The sequence below is a fragment of the Heptranchias perlo genome, chromosome 6 (assembly GCF_035084215.1).
Source record: "Heptranchias perlo isolate sHepPer1 chromosome 6, sHepPer1.hap1, whole genome shotgun sequence".
Lineage (NCBI taxonomy): Eukaryota > Metazoa > Chordata > Chondrichthyes > Hexanchiformes > Hexanchidae > Heptranchias > Heptranchias perlo.
Genome location: NC_090330.1, coordinates 40077014 through 40096652, shown reverse-complemented (window position 1 = coordinate 40096652; position 19639 = coordinate 40077014). Strand labels below are relative to the sequence as shown.

The 19639-nt window shown below is 40.5% G+C and overlaps 1 protein-coding gene across 4 annotated transcripts in view; it reads left to right on the top strand.

The window, feature by feature from the left end:
- The window catches only part of dync2h1 (dynein cytoplasmic 2 heavy chain 1), a 656363-nt gene that overhangs the window by 72793 nt on the left and 563931 nt on the right, over positions 1-19639 (top strand). For all 4 annotated transcript variants that reach the window (XM_067986146.1, XM_067986147.1, XM_067986148.1 and 1 more), the window contains exons 17-26: positions 487-626; positions 3034-3262; positions 7039-7166; positions 8867-8982; positions 9874-10001; positions 10613-10762; positions 11697-11902; positions 12782-12937; positions 16929-17043; positions 17755-17925. In XM_067986146.1, coding sequence (XP_067842247.1) covers positions 487-626; positions 3034-3262; positions 7039-7166; positions 8867-8982; positions 9874-10001; positions 10613-10762; positions 11697-11902; positions 12782-12937; positions 16929-17043; positions 17755-17925 — 1539 coding nt within the window. The remainder of the gene's footprint in view (positions 1-486; positions 627-3033; positions 3263-7038; positions 7167-8866; positions 8983-9873; positions 10002-10612; positions 10763-11696; positions 11903-12781; positions 12938-16928; positions 17044-17754; positions 17926-19639) is intronic.

The following is a 19639-nucleotide window of genomic DNA, read 5'->3' as shown; positions in this document are numbered from 1 at the left end:
ATGAGGTCAGGTTGCATAAACTTGGCTTGTATTCTCTTGAGTATAGAAGATTTAAGGGTGATGTAATCGAGGCGTATAAAATGATAAAGGGATACGATAGGGTCGATATAGAGAAATTATTTCCTCTGGTGGGGAATCCAGAACCAGAGGGCATAATAAAGTTAGAGCTAGGCCAGTTAGGAGTAAAATCGGGAAGCACTTTTTCACGCAAAGGGTAGTGGAAATCTGGAACTATCTCCCCCAAAAGGCTGTGGATGCTGAGACAATTGACATTTTCTAGATTGAGATCGATAGATTTTTGTTGGGAATGGGTATCATGAGATAAGGAGTAAAGGCAGGTAAATGGAATTGCGTTACAGATCAGCCATGATCTAATTGAATGACAGAACAGGCTCAAGGGGGTGAATGGCCTACTCCTGTTCCTATGGTCTGATGTAAGCTAACATGTAACTTGGTGGTGATTTTACATTTGAATTTTTTTTTAAGGGATTCCGTTCCGGTGATATGAAGGCATGGCGACAGCATTGGAATCATCAGTTGTACAAAGCACTAGAACATCAGTATCAGCTGGGCTTGGAGGCCTTGAATGAAAACCTTCCTGAAATTGTTGTTGAGCTGACATTCAAGTAAGATACTGAAAATATATCTGTTAATATATTGTTTGAAGTACACTTTTTAGATTTTATTCTAGTTTATTGAATAGCTGTGCTATTGTGATTGCAATTAATAATTATTGAAACAGTTCTGAAATTTATCAAAACAAATTTGAACAACCTCTTATGGTTCTGACCAAAAACTCCTGACATCTTTGGACTCTGTGCAAACTCAAACAGAGGTGGCCTCGCAGATGGCATTTCACACCTCAAGGCTTTAGTATGCATGGTTGTCTCCTGAGTTATATGGACACCATTGTGTTGATGCACACCAAAACTGTTTTGCATTGATGCAAATGTGGTAATGTAACTGCACCCTTACTTCCAGCAAAGGCTAATGTTTAATTGTGTGTATATGTGCATTCACATGCACACCATGTTTTATTTTTGATGAACAACTGGATTATCTGGTAGGAGATATTGACACTTTGGTTTGGAGTCTTTTTTGCTCACTGACTGGAGAAACAGCACTGCTGTTGGATCTGTAATTCACTGAACTCCAGGGTAGAGACCCTGATTCTCCTTTTATATTATGGAAGTAATTCAGTAATGTGTTGTAACATACTGATGCTTGGGTCAGAGAAGACAGTTGGTCCAACTAGCCTACTCATCCAAATCACCCATCAGGTTCCTTACTGTGATTCTGGAACTAATGGTCCTTTATCCCTTTTATTTTTTTTAAACCTGCCATGATTTTCTGTTGCACATTTCTATCCTCATGCGTAACATTTTTTAAGCGAAATTTCTTGTTTTCCTTTGACATCCCTACCTTTACACTGTATAATCCTCAAATCTTGCACTCAATGGAAGAACTTTCCTGGATCCCTATGCTACATAGCTGTGAGAATCTTGAAGACCTCTATCATCTCCCCTCAGCTGCCTACCTCTTCTCCAGAAAGTCTCAGGACAGATAATATTTCTTTATAACTCAGCCCTCAGTTCAGGAATAAACCTTGTAGCCCTCCTCTGTACTGCCTCCAATAATTCTACAAGAAGAACAGTAGGTAGCCAATCATTTCTGCAGTCTACTGATTAACAGCAACTGAGTATTTGCATATAGGATATTCAATAGACATTGTATTACTGAAGTTACTGTTTCCATAGGAATTCTAGTTGCATTTCATTAGTGACCCTGACAGATACTTCAAATTGCAGTCCTTAATTGTAAGAGACTTTGCACTTTTTTAATCTGTTGAGATGCTTCTTTGAGTGAATCTTTAAAGTACTGTGATTAATAGAGGATAAAATATTCTCACATAACTTCTGAGCTGTGGATACCATGTCAAATTGGTAGTGACTGCTGTGGGAAATGGTCTGAAAACCTGTGATTAGCTTCAAAGTACTGGATAATTATATGTTATTCCATGGATTGTAGTACTGTTTCTGTTGACAGTGGCTGAAAGTAAATATTAGGACCTTGACACTGCTTGCAGTTTGCACTGCTGTTAATGAGGTCATGGTCACAAGAAGGCAAGTTTGACCTATTTCATACCCGTTTAATTTTGAATAACTAACACAAAAAAAGTTGCTGTTGGTGATTTTTTTTAAAATGTGAAAACTTGTCGGATTCTGCTCAAGATTTTTATCGTCAGAGTCTTGGGCGGTCTGTTTTATTCAGGAGCTGCGTTAGGGCTGTGCATGGGGTCCTAAGCTAGTCAGGGGCTCTAAGAGGATCGAGCCCCCATAACTGGCTGCTGCTGGCAGCATTGGTCAGTCCAAGCAGGCTGACTCTCAGCCTAAAGTACTCTGTTTCTATATGGCTGGTCTGTATTTACCTTCCCCATCATTGGCGAAGTCGGGGGCGGTTTTGGGTCCGTGCAACCCATGGCATTGCAGAGTCTGGGGCCCGGAGCGGATTCAGTCCCCCCAACCAAACTTTTGCACGGGGCTGTCACAATGCAAATGCCACTCAGTTTTATTTTCAAGAGTCCAGGGATATGATTGGAGAATGATCATAACTGGTGGTGTGGGGCTAATCATGACGTTAGAGTTTCGTAAATGTTCTGGATTTATTGTGTTTAAATTTCTGCTGTGCAGCACAGACAACTGCTACCCCAAAACTGTCTTCCATATCAACAAACCTGTTCATATAACTGTGCCTCTGTGCATGAATATGTGGTCTAGTAAATGTGTACCATAATTTTTAGTGTAAGTCAGCCTAAATATAGTGCTTGAAGAATTTAGAAGTTCCAGCAGGTTAGCAGGAGATATGGTTATTATGTTAAGAGTGGTACATTGTCCAGCTATGTACATCTATCTGTACTTTTTGACTAATGCTAAGCAAGAGATCGCATGCAGCATATTGTGAATTTGAGGTTTGGTTGCTTCTCGTTTGCTACACTGCATGGAATAACAATTTCTACTCCTCTATTCTGTGCAGACAAGGAAGGCTGCAGTTCAAGCCTCCATTTGAAGAAATACGGGCAAAATACTACAGAGAAATGAAGAGGTTTATTTCTATTCCAAACCAGTTCAAGGGTGCAAGTGAGCCAGGGGAAGAGCCTATCTTCATTGTCATGATAGAGAGAAATGCAAAAAGTTTTGTCACTGTTTTTATTAAAGCAGAAGATCTGTTCAAACGCCTGGCAGCAGCATTGGACAAGTTTCAGGTAAAGCTGTTTGTCAAGTCTTCTGTACCAATCTAATTTTGATTTCTAATTTGAAAAATGCTGTTGCATATACAAGTCTTGTGTTTAGTGTGCATCAGTCGTATATCAACATGCTACACTTAAAAGTATATCACACTTGCAGCTGATTGGCTCAAGTATAATCATATACCAGCAACAAATCATAACTGATCAGCCTACCAATGAACAAGTAGAAAATAATTGAAAAGGAAAATTAGTCATTTCCTCCTGATTTCTTCTGACCTGAGCCAATGATCTACAAGCAGCTGTTAGTTTGCTAACTTTTCTTAACAGCAATTAGCCTCTAATTGATCTTAGAATGTCCACATTCACAGCAATTAGACTTTGTAGCCTTGGTTAAATGGTTAGTCCAGCTTAAACACAGTTTCAATTTAGACGTAGAATGATGCATTGTGTATTGCTTGTTATAATACTTTTGTCATTGGAAAACAGTGTATTATCTGATTTACTATGAGCAATATCAAGGGAGGTCTGCTAATTTTAGAATGATTTTATTTGAACATCTGTACTTTCAGGAGGCCTACTATGATACTTTGGTTATAATTGTGATACCTGATTATATTGCTTATCACAAATCTTTTTATTATATCACCATTGATCTACTGTTATTAGGTTTTCACTGCACTAGAAATATTGGGTGTTCTTGTAGTTAAAATGGGAGACCATTTGACACACAACAAGATTGGGAGTTTGAGTGACATGACCGCCTATTATTCAAACGTGTCTCGTCAGAGGGATGGGAGAAATTCATCTAGTTAGATGCAGCTTCATGTAGAGGCCAAGTTTTCTGCCTGAGGAGTGGGGAAAAAAAATAGCATTTGAAAAAATAACATAGATCTAATGTACATTTATACAGCTATGAGAATTTTGAAATGAACCAGCACCTGCAATACATCCACCTGATCTAATGTAAACAATGAATTTTGCCCTTCACACTCGTCCAGCATGAACAAACACTGCCTTGGGTAGGCTTGTTAACAGGAGTAGTTTGGAAGTATTGCTCCACAACGAGATGTGGATTCCAAACTACTGTTGTTTCCTGGTAGGTTATCCTTTGTCATTACGATCAGCAGTAGTATATTATTAAAATTCCTCAATGAATTCCCACCACAGGAAGTTCAGAGCAAGGTTACTTTCATTAAACTTTCAGTTTAGAATTTTGCTGGCCTATTAGAAGGCCTGTGTTTTTAAAATTTGTAACTGTTCAGCAAGTTGGGTAAGAGGAGTGTGTGTGTACCCAGCTAGCTACCTGCTAGTGAATCCAGCTTGGAGCCCAGCAGCAGAAGAGTACTCCATTGAGAAAGTGTAATGCATACACAGCAATTCTACTGAAATCTGAATGAATTATGCCTCCTGTGTTTGATATAAATATGATATTATTTAAAATCAACAATAACTTGAAAAATGTGCCTATTGCCTAGAAGGATTTCTCTGAGTTCTTCACAGGCGGGGAGGAGGGCATTGATGAAGAGACTAGAAAAGATTCTGGGGAGGAGGAGGAGGTGGGAACAATAACTTGCATTTGTATAGTGCCTTTAACGTAGTAAAACGTCCCAAAGTGCATCACAGGAGTGCAATTAGACAAAAATTGACACCAAGCTAAAGAAGAAGACATTAAAGAAGGTAGACCAACAGAGGTAGCTTTTAAGCATCATATTAAAGGAGGAGAGGTGGAGAGGCAAAGAGGCTTGGGAAGGGAATTCCAGAGCTTGGGGCCTAGTCGGTTGAGGGCACGGCCGCCAATGGTGGGGCGAAGAAAGTGGGGGATGCACAAGAGGCCAAAGTTGACGCATCGCAGAGTTCTCCTAGGGTTGTAGGGCTGAAGGTCATTTGAATAGGGAGGAGCGTGGCCATGGATGGATTTGAACACGAGGATAAGAATTTTAAATTTGAGGCGTTGGACTGAGAGCCATGGTGGGTCAACGAGCACAGGGGTGATGGGTGAATGAGACTTGCTGCAAGTTAGGAAACGGGCAGCAGAGTTTTGGATGAGCACAAGAGGGTGGTAGATGGGATGCCAGAAGAGAATTGGAGTAGTCATGTCTGGAGGTAACAAAAGCATGGTTGAGGGTTTCAGAAGCAGATGGACTGAGGCAGGGGTGGAGATGGGCGATATTACAGAGGTGGTCTTTGTGATGGAAAGGATATGTGGTCAGAAGCTCAGCTCCGGGTCAAATAGGATGCCGAGATTGCTAACAAACTGGTTCAGCCTGAGACTGTGGCCAGGGAGGGGCCTGGAACCGGTGGCTAGGGAACGGCGTTTGTAACGGGGGGCTTAGATAATGGCTTCGGTCTTCCCAATGTGTAATTGGAGGAAATTTCGGCTCATCCTAGACCTGATGTCGGACGAGCAGTCTGACGACGCAGAGGCAATGAAGGAGTTGAGAGAGGTGGTGGTGAGATAGAGATGGGTATTGTCAGCGTGCATGTGGGACCTGACGTCGTGCCTTTGGATGATGTTGCCACGGAACAGCATGTAGATGAGAAATATGAGGGGACCAAGGATGGATCCTTGGGGGACTCCAGAGGTAATGGTGCTGGGGTGAGAAGAGAAGCCATTACATGATTCTCTAGTTGGGGCTGGATACAGAAGAGTGGAACCAGACAAGGGCAGTCCCACTTTGCTGGACAACAGAGAAGAGGTGTTGGAGGAGAAGAATGATGTGGTCAACCATGTGAAAGGTTGCAGAGAGGTTGAGAAGAATGGAAAGGGATAGTGCACCATGGTCATAGTCACAGAGGATGTCATTTGTGACTTTGATTAGGACTGTTTCACTGCTGCAGCAGGGGCACAAACCAGATTGGAGAGGTTCAAACATGGAGTTGCGGGACAGATAGGCATGGATTTGGGAGGTCATAACACTTTGGAGAGGAAAGGGAGGTTGGAGATGGGGCAGTGGTTTGCAAGGACAGAGAGGTCAAGCTGGGTTTTTGAGTGGGGGAGTGGTGATGTCGGCAGATTTGAAAGAGAGGGGGACAGTACCTGAGGAGAGGGAGCCATTTACAATATAGGCTAGCATGGGGGCTTGGAAGGGAAGTTGCGTCATCAGCAGTTTAGTGGGATTAGTGTCAAGAGCGCAGTGGGTGGGTCTCGTGAACAAGATAAGCTTGGAGCGGGCATGAGGGGAGATAGGAGAGAAACTAAAGAGAGATGCGAGTTCAGGGCTAGGGCAGCGGGGAATCTTGTCAGTAGCTTGGCTTGGTGAGCTAGGGGAAGGGAGGGAAGCAGCAGAGGCAGCTGAACGAATGGTCTCACTCTTCTTGACAAAGAAATCCCTGAGCTCCTTGCATCTGTTGTTGGAGGAGAGGGTGGAGGGGGCAGGGGAAAGGGGTTTAATATTCTATGCTTTTTAAACACCTAATATTAAAAGTAATTCTTTATTTTAAATCCTTTCTGTAGAAAAGCGGTCAAAAATTCCAAAACATGACATTAAGCTAAATGTTTCTGTATTCTAGCCAGTTTAGGACTATATCAGGAACCACCAGCCAGAGGGTCTTATTCAAAATAATCACGTTTGTACATAAAAGTGTTGGTTGTTAACTGTAATATTCTTTACCTCCTCTTATCTAACATCATTCTCCGTACTTCTAGTTATTTTAATTCCTCACAATCTTTATTAGCAACCAAATTAAAAACAAATACAATGAATCAGTAGTTTGCAAGTAGTTAATTGGAACTATTAACTTCGATCGTCTATTAACTGTACTAATTAGTAATGGTGTACTTTTTCTAAAAGGAATGGATTGTGCTTGGACAAGTGGATATTGAAGCATTAGTTGAGGAACATCTCCACACTGTACATGACTGGGAGAAGAATTTTAAGGCTCTCAAAGGAAGAGGAAAAGATTCTGAAAGGCTACCAAGGTTGAATTACATGTTTTACAAATATATACCTTTCTTAAAAAAAAGAAAATTCATTACAGTACAGCATGGCGAGGAAAAGATGAACTAAGCAGTAAATGACTCCTAAGAGTGCCTTTACGGCCTTTATTAAATGCTTGCTTAGGATCACATTTATTCATGGTATAATGAACAGTAATCATTGACAAAGTAATTATAATCAAAATATAAAATGCAACTGCATGATTAAATGAACATAATTAGTACAAACACTTTAAGTTGTGGGATGCCAATTCTTTTTGCAGTAGTTTAACTAAATCAATGCCAAATAGAAATAAATTTGTTTCTTAGAGGCAGTAGAAATAAGTAGGAAATTACATAGTTTAAGGACAGAGATGAATATGGAAAATTGAGTAATGGGGAGCCCATGAAACAACAACAACTTGCATTTATATACTGCCTTTAATGAAGTAAAGTCTTCTGAGGCGATTCACAGGAGTGTTATCAAACAAAATTTGACACCGAGCCACATGAGATATTAGGATAGGTGGCCTAAAGCTTGATCAAAGAGGTAGGTTTTAAGGACCCTCTTAAAGGAGGAGAGAGAGAGAGGTTTAGGGACGGAATTCCAGAACTTAGGGCAGCTGAAGACACGACTGCCAATGGGGGAGCGATTTTAAAATTGGAGATGCGCAAGAGGTCAGAAATGGAGGAACGCAGAGATTTCGGATGGTTGAAGGGCAGGAGGAGGTTACAGAGATAGGGAGGTACGAGGCCATGGAGGGATTTGAAAACAAGGATGAGAATTTTAAAATCGATGTGTTGCCAGACTGGGAGCCAATGTAGGTTAGCGAGCACAGGAGTGATGGGTGAATGGGACTCGGTGCGGGCAACAGAGTTTTGGATGAGCTCAAGTTTATGAAAGAGGATGAAGAGAGCAATCACTGATGGCTGATCTACAAGACTGGCAAAGAATTAGGAACTGGACATTATTTTATTTGTAAGTTTTAATTTGCTCTGTTCTCCATTTTATTAAAATAACTTTTTCTTGGTTCTGTAGGTACTCCTCTTATGGATCATTTTTTGACTAAATTGGTTACGGTCTCTACTGCTACAGTGGCAAGTGTGTTGTGGAGTGAAGGATTTTTGGACTGTTTTGCTTAAACCCACCCCTCCTTCAGGAAAGGCCTTGTTTCCATTTGATGCCTTATAGTGGCACTGATTGAAATTTGGAGGTCATTGTGTGGGGAATTATGAGTGAATCATACCACTGTGGGCAGAGCATGCTGGACATGTGACATAGGATAGATTGCTTCCTGTGAAAATCATTCCCTATTTATAGTTGCAAATAAGAGCTGAATCAGCAAAACAGGCTCCTGTTTGTGACTACAAATGTTTCAAGTTTATTAAAATATGCATTAAATAGATCTATGTTGTATGAGTCAAGTAAATGTGGCTAATTGCCATTATAAAGCTTGTTCTACTCCATTATTGAATTTGTGGGAATGCAGAAATATGAAGACCCAGCCTTCAGTCATCCAGGGTCTTAGCAAGACATCAATGAAGCCTATCTAATTCCCACACAGATGGGCGAGATTCACAGGGTTAAGAATTTGTACAAGGGGCAGTTCAGAATGAGAATAAATAAACTGGATGACAGCAAGATTATAATTTTTCTCATTTGACCAAAATGGAAATTTCAGTAGATTTTTCAAATTTTGCAGTGTCATCAAAGTGGATTGTATTACGATTAACTGTAATCCGGTGAAGGCTATGATTGATGACCTTATTCAGATGCTATTTGATGCCTTGCTTCAGTCATTAAGAAAGTCCATACAAGGTAAGATACTTTCATCGTGTGTGGTGCAGGTAATGCCAATTTTAACATGTTGAGATCCATCAAATTGAGGCATTGCGAATTGGAATCATAGTTGAACTATTGTCTATTCACCTCCAATTTAAGAAGTAATGAATGTAAGTCTGCATGCATCTAGATAGTATCAAAATGGTACAATGTAAAATTCACAATAAAGCATCATTAGGACCACAAGCTTAAAGGACCTGTTACTTTTGGAATTTAATATGTCTAAAATAATCAGCAGCTGAGGCAAGTTGTATTCATTGTGTCATTTAACATCATTCTTAGCCAGTTGGAATATTGAGTTAATAAATATCTATATTAATGTAGAATGAGTGGTTTAGTAAATATAACAAAATTCATTTTAAACTCAAGGAATCAATTCTGTCATGATCATAAGAACATAAGAAATAAGAGCAGGAGTAGGCCATATGGCCCCTCAAGCCTGCTCCGCCATTCAGTAAGATCATGGCTGATCTTTGACTTCAACTCCACTTTCCCGTCCGATCCCCATATCCCTTGATTCCTCTAGAGTCCAAAAATCTATCTATCTGAGCCTTGAATATGTTCAACGACTCAGCATCCACAGCCCTTTGGGGTAGAGAATTCCAAAGATTCACAACCCTCTGAGTGAAGAAATTCCTCCTCATCTCAGTCTTAAGCAGCCGACCCCTAATCCTGAGACTATGCCCTCCAGTTCTAGACTCTCCAACCAGGGGAAACAACCTCTCGGCATCTACCCTCACAAGCCCCCTCAGAATCTTATATGTTTCAATGAGATCACCTCTCATTCTTCTAAACTCCAGAGAATATGATCTTTTACAACTGCTGTTCATTGATTTTGTTTTTTTTACTTGCAATCATTTTATTCAGCGAATATCCATGAGATTGATAGTTTTGTGAGTGCTGCAATGGAAATATTATCAACAAGACCTCAGACAGTGGAAGAAATCGGTGATGCAAATTCAAAGCATACTGAGATTACTTCAAAGAAACCTCAAGTAAGAATAGTTAACTGCCAAATGCAGAGCATGTAATTATTAAACTTTTAAAATATAATTTAAATATATATTTTGACCACTTTTATTTTGCTATCAATACAATCTTTATTCAGGATGATGTACTAAAGGGCATCTTGTTGAGAACTATGCTTCATCATTACAGTTTGAGGTTAAAGCTAATTTCATGTGTGATGACTACCAATTCAAAATTTATTCCACAAAATGTATTTTTTAACTGGGAGAGGGGCTTTTATGGCAATTGTATAATTGTCTTTTTTCAATTTTTTGGTTGATTTTTACTGATGTTTCTCAGCTTTAACTGTCCCCGTGTGTGGAAATGAAATTAGGCTGGACAATGTGACCGATTTAAACTGAGCACTAATGTTTTTGTCCAGTTTTATATTGATAACCAGTATTTACTGCAGAATTGGGGCTTCTCTCTCGTGCTTTTGTGATTCACTTTTCTCTTACCTTTTCATTAAGGGTGAAATATATAGTAGAAATAGAATGGGTGTAGGTCTGATTTATGATATATTTTGTGTAATACTTTTTGTTGTATACATCACTAATAAGAATTTTGCAGTTACTTTGAATTCTATCATTTCTGTAAGGTGTTACCACTGTTTCAAGATGCTGAAGATAAAAACAAGCTGCTGCGCTCTGTAGCAGGTGGTGGCCTGGAACCTCTTAACAGCCTAAGAGCAAAATGGGACAAGTTTCAATTAATGATGGAGAGCCATCAGCTTATGGTGAAAGAACAGGTAAGGGTACAGTATTTTCTTGTTTATCCTGTAAATTACATACAAAAGCCAGTATGAACTTTACTTCTGTTATTTTCTTGAGAATAGAGTTTTGCATCAACTTGGGATTTATGGGAGGGAAGGCGTAAATAATTATTTTTATTCTGACTCTGATGGTTTCATTTTATTCCCTTGTTTGAATGAGTATCTTCATGGGTTTCATATTTTCTGACAATTTTATTTTCTTTGGTTGAGCTTCCATAGGAATCCAACTGCTTTGGTTACAAGGAAAGTTCCTTTTTTATTTGACTCTTTGTGAAAGTAGTTATCGTATCTGTACTTCCTTCACTTCCACCTTTTGTTCTATTCAGCAGAGTAAAGGGGCTGACCTGTCTTTCCTTTTCATGTGCTGTCTAACCTGCTGTGTGTTTCCAGTATTTTCTGTTTTTATTTTAAGTTAGGTTTTTCTTTTGCTACAGACATCAATACTCTACTGATCTTAATTCATATTACTTTAACTGGGGTTGTACTTGCAACGAATCTATCTTGGGATATGAATGGGAAATGTGAGGATTGAAATAAAACCCACAATTATTAGGAACATATGGAAATAAAGAACAGGAAAAGACCAGCTGAGTCTGTCCTATAATGTTTGTGTTTCTGTGTACTGTTTTTCTAGGTTTATCAGCACTTTAAGCATGGAAAAAAATAGTAATTATCCCTAACAATCCTAAAAAAAACCTTTTGATAACTGTTTTGCTCACATTAAATCAATAAAATGTGTAAATATGGATGTTATTTAACACGTGTCAAGACAAAGTCTTTTTGTGAATTTTTTTTAAAAGATTGAAAGATTGCTTGTGCTTTTCAAAATTAGGTTTTAAACATAAAAAAGGAAGAGTAATAGTAGAATTGATGCAGCCTTGCACTGATTTTATTGTATTTACCTACTTAGATTGAAATCATGAAAGCAAATGTTGAGTCTCGTATAAAGATGTACATCCAACAGCTGGAAAAGTTTGAAGCTCGCTGGAATCAACTGAAGCCCAGTGATGATGTTGTTGACAGTGGAGACAAGGAAATTCTCAACAAATGTGTTGAATCTATAAAGGAGAAGAGAATTGAGTTTGATGAGCTGGAGACAACCCGAAAGAAGTTGATGTATGTTTTTATTAATCAGGGAAACAGCATTGCAAAATAAAGGCCACACTACATGATGCTGAAATAGTTGAGGGGGTACCATGAACAGTCTACCAGCTCTGGATATTTGTGCCACCAAGCCCCAAGAAATTTGCTTTTTATTTGTGTTTATAATTCTTACTCAACTGGTTTCTCCTGATCAACTGTTACAGGGCTGGACGTTCGGGAATGTCTCTTCTCAGCACTTCATTGGTGGATAAATCCTAAATCTGAACACCATGATCTGTTTGTATTGGTAGCTTTTGATATATGCAAATTGATGGGAACATTCTTTTAAACCTTTGGGTCTCCATAGTATGCACCTAAGTGACCCGTAAGACAAAATGCTTGGGCACTCTTGATGTAAACAATGAAAGTAATATTAAGTGTTTTATAACCGATAAGTTATTTTTTCTGCTTCTCCCCTGAATTCTGTGATTCATACTGACGTATGGTTCAGTGAATGGTGGCAACTCTTAAGTACCTTTAACAACTGGCCATGCTTTGTATGCAAACCTATACAGAGAGTTCTAGTAGGCTGTTTGACGTTGGGCATCACAGCCCAGTATAATCCTATCCTTGCATCTTTGTGTGCCCTTCCACCGGATACTGGTTAGGCGTGGAAACTCTGACTGACTGACTTTCCCCCCCTCCACCAACTCCCCCACCCCCCACTCCCCCTGCCGCTCCTATCTGAGATTAGATAATTTGCCACAAACCAAAGAATCAAATCTGGAATCTTCCTGGTCTGTATGGCTCAGTAATATATCACTTGATGCATTTACCCAATAAGCTTACTGGGGTAGCTGGCTAATTAAATATTCTTATGTAGCTTATGACATTCTTATGTCATTCTTTCAGTGAAGACTGTCACCATTTTGAAGTAGAGAAACCTGAATTTGAGTTGGCGGAGCAAATTCTTGAGGATCTTGAACAATATGCGAGTATGTGGTCATTATATGAGGAGTTTACCAAAGGATTACAAAATATGGTAAATGAGGACTGGATCTCCTTTAGGTAAGTGATTGTAGTTGTCATAAATTATAACATTTGGATGCTGCATTTTCAAATGTTTAATTTTCTACAAATTCTCAAATGGATATTATACAGATGTTCTTTTTCATGATCTTTAACTTTGCTTCACCACCTCTCACCTGCACGTAGCATTTTTTCAGCAAGTAGGTCAGGCAGTCCAGGTCATGAAGTTATTCAAGCTGCTGTCAAGGTTGATGTGTGGTGGATTGGCTGGCAGTGCTAGAAGTGGGTTAAGATACAAAATTCCATTTTCTCCCTTGAGATGAAATACTCAATTTTGATGTGCACCATTTTGTAGTGCCTTAATGGAACTTATTCTAGCCAAGACAGATGAATCTGAGTGACAGATAATACTGCAACATTTTAGTTGTGCTATCTTCTTGCCACATGAATGCATTTTTTATGGAAAAATGGTCAGAATCATGAAATGTGATCTCAAACATTGTTGCAAATCCTGGAAACCCATTTAATAAATTGGAATTTGACTTGAGTCACCAGTGGTCTTAATTATAAATAGATGGAATTGCAGAACGTGGTCCCTAGACACCAGCAAAAGTCCAGGAATCCCATAGAATGAGAATGGAATTTGATTTATTCAGTCACTGTAAACCAGTAGCCCTGGCCATGGCTCACTTTAAACATTCCATGACTGTGGAGCTTGATTATAATGAAATCCAATATAGTGAAAACATTTCCAATGTCTAAATTGGCTTGCATATAATTGAATGAAAGACCAGGGGCCCGATATTAGGAGGGAGGCGGGTTGCCAGCGGGGAGGTCGACTGGGCTCGTGGGTAACCTGCCCAGTAAAATCTGTGGGTTCCCCACGCTATTGTAAGTAAGTTGAAGCCACTTACCTTGGCTTCCGGGTTTCGCGCTGGAAAGCTGCGCAGCGGGCTGACTGCGCACCCGCATCATAAGCTGTCAGCCGGAGGAGCCCTATTTAAAGGGGCAGTCCTCCACTGACTGATGCTGCAGAAAGGAGCCGAAATTACAGCATGGAGCAGCCCAGGGGGAAGGCTGCTCCCAGGTTTAATGATGCCTCACTCCAGGTCCTACTGGATGGGGTGAGGAGGAAGGGGAGGACAGAGATCTTCTCCCCGGCGGACGGGGGGAAGTGGCCTGCCTCTGCCACCACGAAGGCCTGGCTCGAGGTGGCAGAGGAGGTCACCAGCACCACCAACATATCATGCACCTGCATACAGTGCAGGAAGCGCTTCAATGACCTAAGTAGGTCAGCCGAAGTGAGTACACTTACTCATTCCCCTACACTCCGTCTGCCACATCACCGCCCCCACCCCACATCTCCTGCGCTGCCAACACTACTCTATCATATCACTCCTCACACCCACTCAAAGCTCATCCTCATCTTACCTGCACTTACTCACCTCGCCAGTACTCATCCCACCTCCTACCACTCAACCCAATCCTCGTACAATCTCATGGCTCTGTCTCATACTCACCCTCTCATGCATCTCTTTCACGGCCAGGCTCACCCCACCTGCCACTACCTGTGCTGCAGCCACAGGGCATGCATCACTTATGTGTAGTAGGAAGCATAAGGCAAACGTGTCGTGAGCATGAAGGGGATGCACAAGGGTAATTGAAGGTTTATCATGGTTTTTACTTATATTTGATTTCTGATCAATTCACATTACATATTATATTGTCACCACTACTGCCATTTCTTGGCCATTCTTGACTGGCTTGTGCAATAATTCTCTTTCATGAGGTTCTCCATGAACACCCTTGATGCCACCCTTGGGTCACCCTACAGTGGGTGTATGTGTAGTTGCACAACTACTTTGTGCAGGTGCCTGTTGCGCAGCACTGTGTTGTGTAGCTCCACGTGGCGGAGGTGGACGGCGTGCCTGGTGAGGCTGGTGATGTTGCTTGTCCTCCAATGGAGTGATGAATGCAGCAATGGACCCCCCCCCCACCCTCCTGACGGTGTGAGTGTGAGGGGGTCCACAAAGTAGGGAAATGTGTTTGGACAGCAGAGTTTAGGGTATGATTTAATAATTTGGAGTGTGGAGACAACGGTGTGGCGGGTAAAACTTTGTCTGAGGTGATAGAGTGCCCTGCTGCAATGAATGAGGGTTTACCCCACACCTGTTAAATGGACCTTTGCAGCTGCTGCTGGCTGCAACATGTCTGTTTAAACAGGGAGTGTTTCCCCCAGCATGGGAAACATGCTCTGGGTGATCCAAAATCCGAATCCTCCTAAAATCTCCAACTAATGAGGTCTGTAAACGACCTCATATACCCAGATAATGATCTTAAGTGGGATCCCGCCAGCTTTGATTGCTGGTGGGAGTCCCGCATGCGGGGGCTGTGCGCGCACCGATTCGCGTCATTGGGGAACCCGGAAGTGGACGGGTTGGAGCCAGGCTCCGGACCCGCTCCGGGAATCCCCAATTTTAGGAGCCCCCCGCCACGAACGCACCCGCTCGGCCATCCGAAAATTGACCCCCAGTTGTTTTAATTGGAACATCTAGTTGCATGTAGTGAAACTCAATTTACTATTGGTTAGTGCTGGAGCAGCAGAGAATGAAATTTGGTGCATCTAGTCATAATTTGCTTAGTCTTTACTCTTTTTTTTGCCAGTTTTCTTCTCTATTCTCCTCTCCTGAAAGTGGTAGTTCCCTACTGATGTGACAGTTCATGGGTGCTGAATGCTTTCCAATACCTTGCCCAAGTGGCCATTCTTGAGTCTTGGCAGACTATTTGACTGTACTGTTTAACTCTGAGCTCAGCTACCTACCCATACATAATTCCTTATCAAGACTGCTTTGTTCTCCCTCCAAAATATCATCCCCTGCTAAAGCCCCTTCTCTTCAACTGTGCTCTCATGCTTCCAGACCTACTCTTCCTTTTCTATCTCCTAGAATTTAACAGCACAGAAGGATACCATTCAACCCATAGCACCTGTATCAGCTACCTAAAAAAGCTATCTACTGTATGTCCATTGCTATTTCCTGCACAGTGCTCTTTTTGCCATCCACTGTGTAAAGCATTTTGAAAAATCTCTCTGAATGGGAGGGGAACTACAGAAATATAAGTTGTTGGGGGCATCATATTCTCACCTGACATCAACATGCATGCTTTGTTTTCAGGGTCATAATCAGGAGTGGGACTATTGCTGATTTTTGCTGCCCCAATTACTGCCTTGGCTGAGATCAATTAATTCGGTGGCATCTGAAAATTAAATCTGCAACCTTCTGATCTCTATAGCTTAGTGGCATTGTGCCATTAGTGACCCAGCAAATCAGCTTCTTGTGTTCTCTTAAAAGCATTTATTTCAGTCCAGCCACAAGAAATGGTCTTCCCAGGATGAGTCTTTTTGCAAGGTATATGTAAGTTTCAGATCAGGAGCACATCCAAACGAAGTCAAGAATGGTGTAGGTTCAAGTTTAATTACCTTTCAGAAAACCATCCTGGAATTGCACGCTTTTATGAATGTGTACAATGTGGTCAGTTTCAGCATAGCAACTTGCTGTGTTTGCAGTTTTGTGCGCACCAGTATTACAACATCAGCTGTTCCTGATATATTTTGCTGTAAATGGGTTCCACTGTGCTGTAAACAAAAGAAAGATAAATTCGATTGTGTATAAGAATAATCTTACTGAAGTCAGGGTTTCATCCTTAAAGTGCTTAGCTACAACATTTGTTGTGTTAATTATACTTGTTGTTTGCTTGGTGAAGTAAATGTTAAGCTGATGTTTGTTGAATAGTGATAGAAGTGTTTGCTGACCATGAATTTTATCTTAATTTTAGAGAACTCAAGATTTGGCAAAACCTGCCCCATAAATTGCATTTTATCAAATACTTTTTCATGCAAATTAGTTTGTCTGATATGAATATTTTTTTGTTTAAACTGCTATACATTCTTTACAGCCACTTCAGTAGTAATATTAATCATGTGTGTTTTGTTTTGTTACTGAAGATCTAAATTGTATGTTGATTTTCACAGGAGTAAGACTTATGTTTTTGAAGAATTTTTATTGATGTGGCATGATAAGCTGAGAAAGAGAAATGAGCAAACAACGATGACTGTCAAACTGCAGAAAGATGTTGATAGATACAAGGTGAATTACTTTATAAGTAATGATTTTTCTAATCAGACCTAGAAGGAAGAGGAGATCTAGGGACTGGGTGGTATAATAGGTTAGACCTTGGCATTTCACCACTGGGACCTGAGTTCTAATGGGACTGATGGGATAGCTCTTCCATGTCTGCTAGCTGTATGGTTTCCTTTCATGAAAAGAGTTTGGGCCAGCTCAATCCATTTCCTAGTGTGTGTGAACCCACAATACAAAACTGCCCCTAATTTGATAATCTCACTTTGAAAGGCCAGAGGATGATTGGTGTGGGAAATGGAAAATGTCATGTAGGTGCAGTAGTAAATATTATTTTAAAGTAGTGTCTGAAGTACGTTGTTGGGACTGAGCTTTGCTGACCTTGGCGGCATGATACTAACACTGGGTATCCAAAATGTAAAGTGTTCTTTTCCCAAGCAATAACATCCCTCACCTTGATGAGCACAAAAAATTTCAAAAAAGAGAGAAGATCCCATAATGCAAATGAGATTTTGTTGTATTTTACTTCTACTTTTGTTAATTATAGACAAGTAAATATTTAAATTCCAAATTTACTGGACTCAATGATAGATTTCTTCATTTATATTTATATAATCAAGAGAAGTCCCTGCAGCTTCACATAACTCTCTTTGGAAAAAAAATTGCTGCCATGTTTTGGGTTGGAAGGTCATTATTTTATCTTTTTTTCTCTTTCTGCAGATGGTCGTACCTGTTCTGAAGTATGTCCGTGGAGAACATCTCTCCCAGGATCACTGGCTGGACCTGTTTCGTCTGCTAGGCATGCCCAGAGGCACCACATTAGAGAAATTGCAATTTGGGGACTTGATGAAAGTGGCAGATGTCATAGTGGCAAAATCTTCAGAACTAAAAGTATGAACTAATGGTTACCACTGATAACTTTAAAATAATATAGCTGCAAAATAAATTAAATTGACAACTTTTGCACGGTTGATACTTTTTGTGAGAAGCATTATTGTGCTTTTAAACTTTCACCTGATGTTTACACAACAGCATGGTCAGCAGGTAAAACTGACGGTGAATGCTACTTTTGCTGTGTTCCTGTACAGCCATGCAATTTTTCCCATTTTTTGTCTCGAGTACAAATTTACCATAAAAGGATGAAAACAATTAAATGGTTTTTGCACTTTTCTTTGTTTATTCTTACTCAAGATTATATTGCATTATTTATTACTTTGCTCTGTTCTCTTTTCAGCTTGCGATTCTTCTCCCTGCTGTTTCTGCGTTTTTTTCTATTTGTTGCTGTGTGTTTACTTTCTCTCTGTTCATCGGCTTTGATATGTTTTTTGTTATGCTTGCTTTTTGCCTTACTCCCACTATCCCATTTCCCCTTCATTTCAGTCTTCCAGAATTTCTGAAAACACAAAGCAGTAGATTTTGGCCAGGGCCTGTTTTTATGCGCAGACTCGATGCTGTGTCGAGTGTGCGCCCGAACCGAGAGTTGCGAGGATCGATGGAAATTGATCTTCGGGCCTCATCGATATATTTGTCATGAGCTGTTGGTGTTGGTCGCGCCTCCACAGGCAGTTTGCCTGAGCGAAGACTTCAATTTCAAGCTGCCTGCCTAATTGGCAGCGGCCATCGGGTAAGTCTCAGGATGGGGGTTTTGGCGGGTGGGGGGCGCTGTGTGATTGTGAATCTTGTGGAGTTGCGATCAACGCCTGCGTAGATTGGGTGCAGGCGTTGTCCCACTGCTAAATTTGTATGCTTTGCGCCTATAATAAGCCCAAAAAACAGGCGCAACGCATACCAATTTCTAACCCAAAATCTCAGATAATAAGCAATCTGTGCAATATAACAAAATGTTCACTGAGATTTAGGAACACAATACAGTTGAGAAAAGTAGTTTTTAATGGAATCATGCTATCGGGCATGGGAAACAAAGTTTGAGCTTATCAGAACAGTAATTTCACTTCTGCACTTCTCTTATTTTTATGTTAAAGCTATTTTCTTATCTTATCTCACTCTTCATTGATTTTGTCCGCTGATTGCAGTGCTTCAATCCTCAGCATAATGGCCTTGATTAAAGCAACAAACTGTGCATGTGCAGAGTCCTTTTCTCAGCTAACACACTACTCACCATGTGCCTGCCCTCCAATCCCCCTTCCCTCTCTGTCCATCCCACTAAATCCTTTACGCCTCCAACCACATCGTTTGTCCTCTTCCCCCCAACCATGCTATCTGTTTTCTCCTGCTTCTGGCTCCTCTCCCACTTTCAATGCTGGTTGCACTTCCTCCTCTCCTGTTTCCTTTGTTTTTATTTTTTTTTGCCTTCTCTGCTGTGCCTTAACATTTACAGTAGCTGTGGTGAAATCAATATTTTTCACAGATTTTCTCAATGACTGCTTGCTGCTGTTTCCAAAGCAGCTTTAACTTCAATCCATAAGTAAATGTGAACTGTACAAACACAGCTTATTTTCATAACTTACTACGCATGAAGACTTCAGTGGCTGGAGCCATAACTTTTTTTTTACCATTGCAAGTGAAAAGCTTATTCAGTCCAAGATTTCAATCACAACTCTTATTATCAAGTCTTTTATATAATACATTCTGTGTTGCATACTGT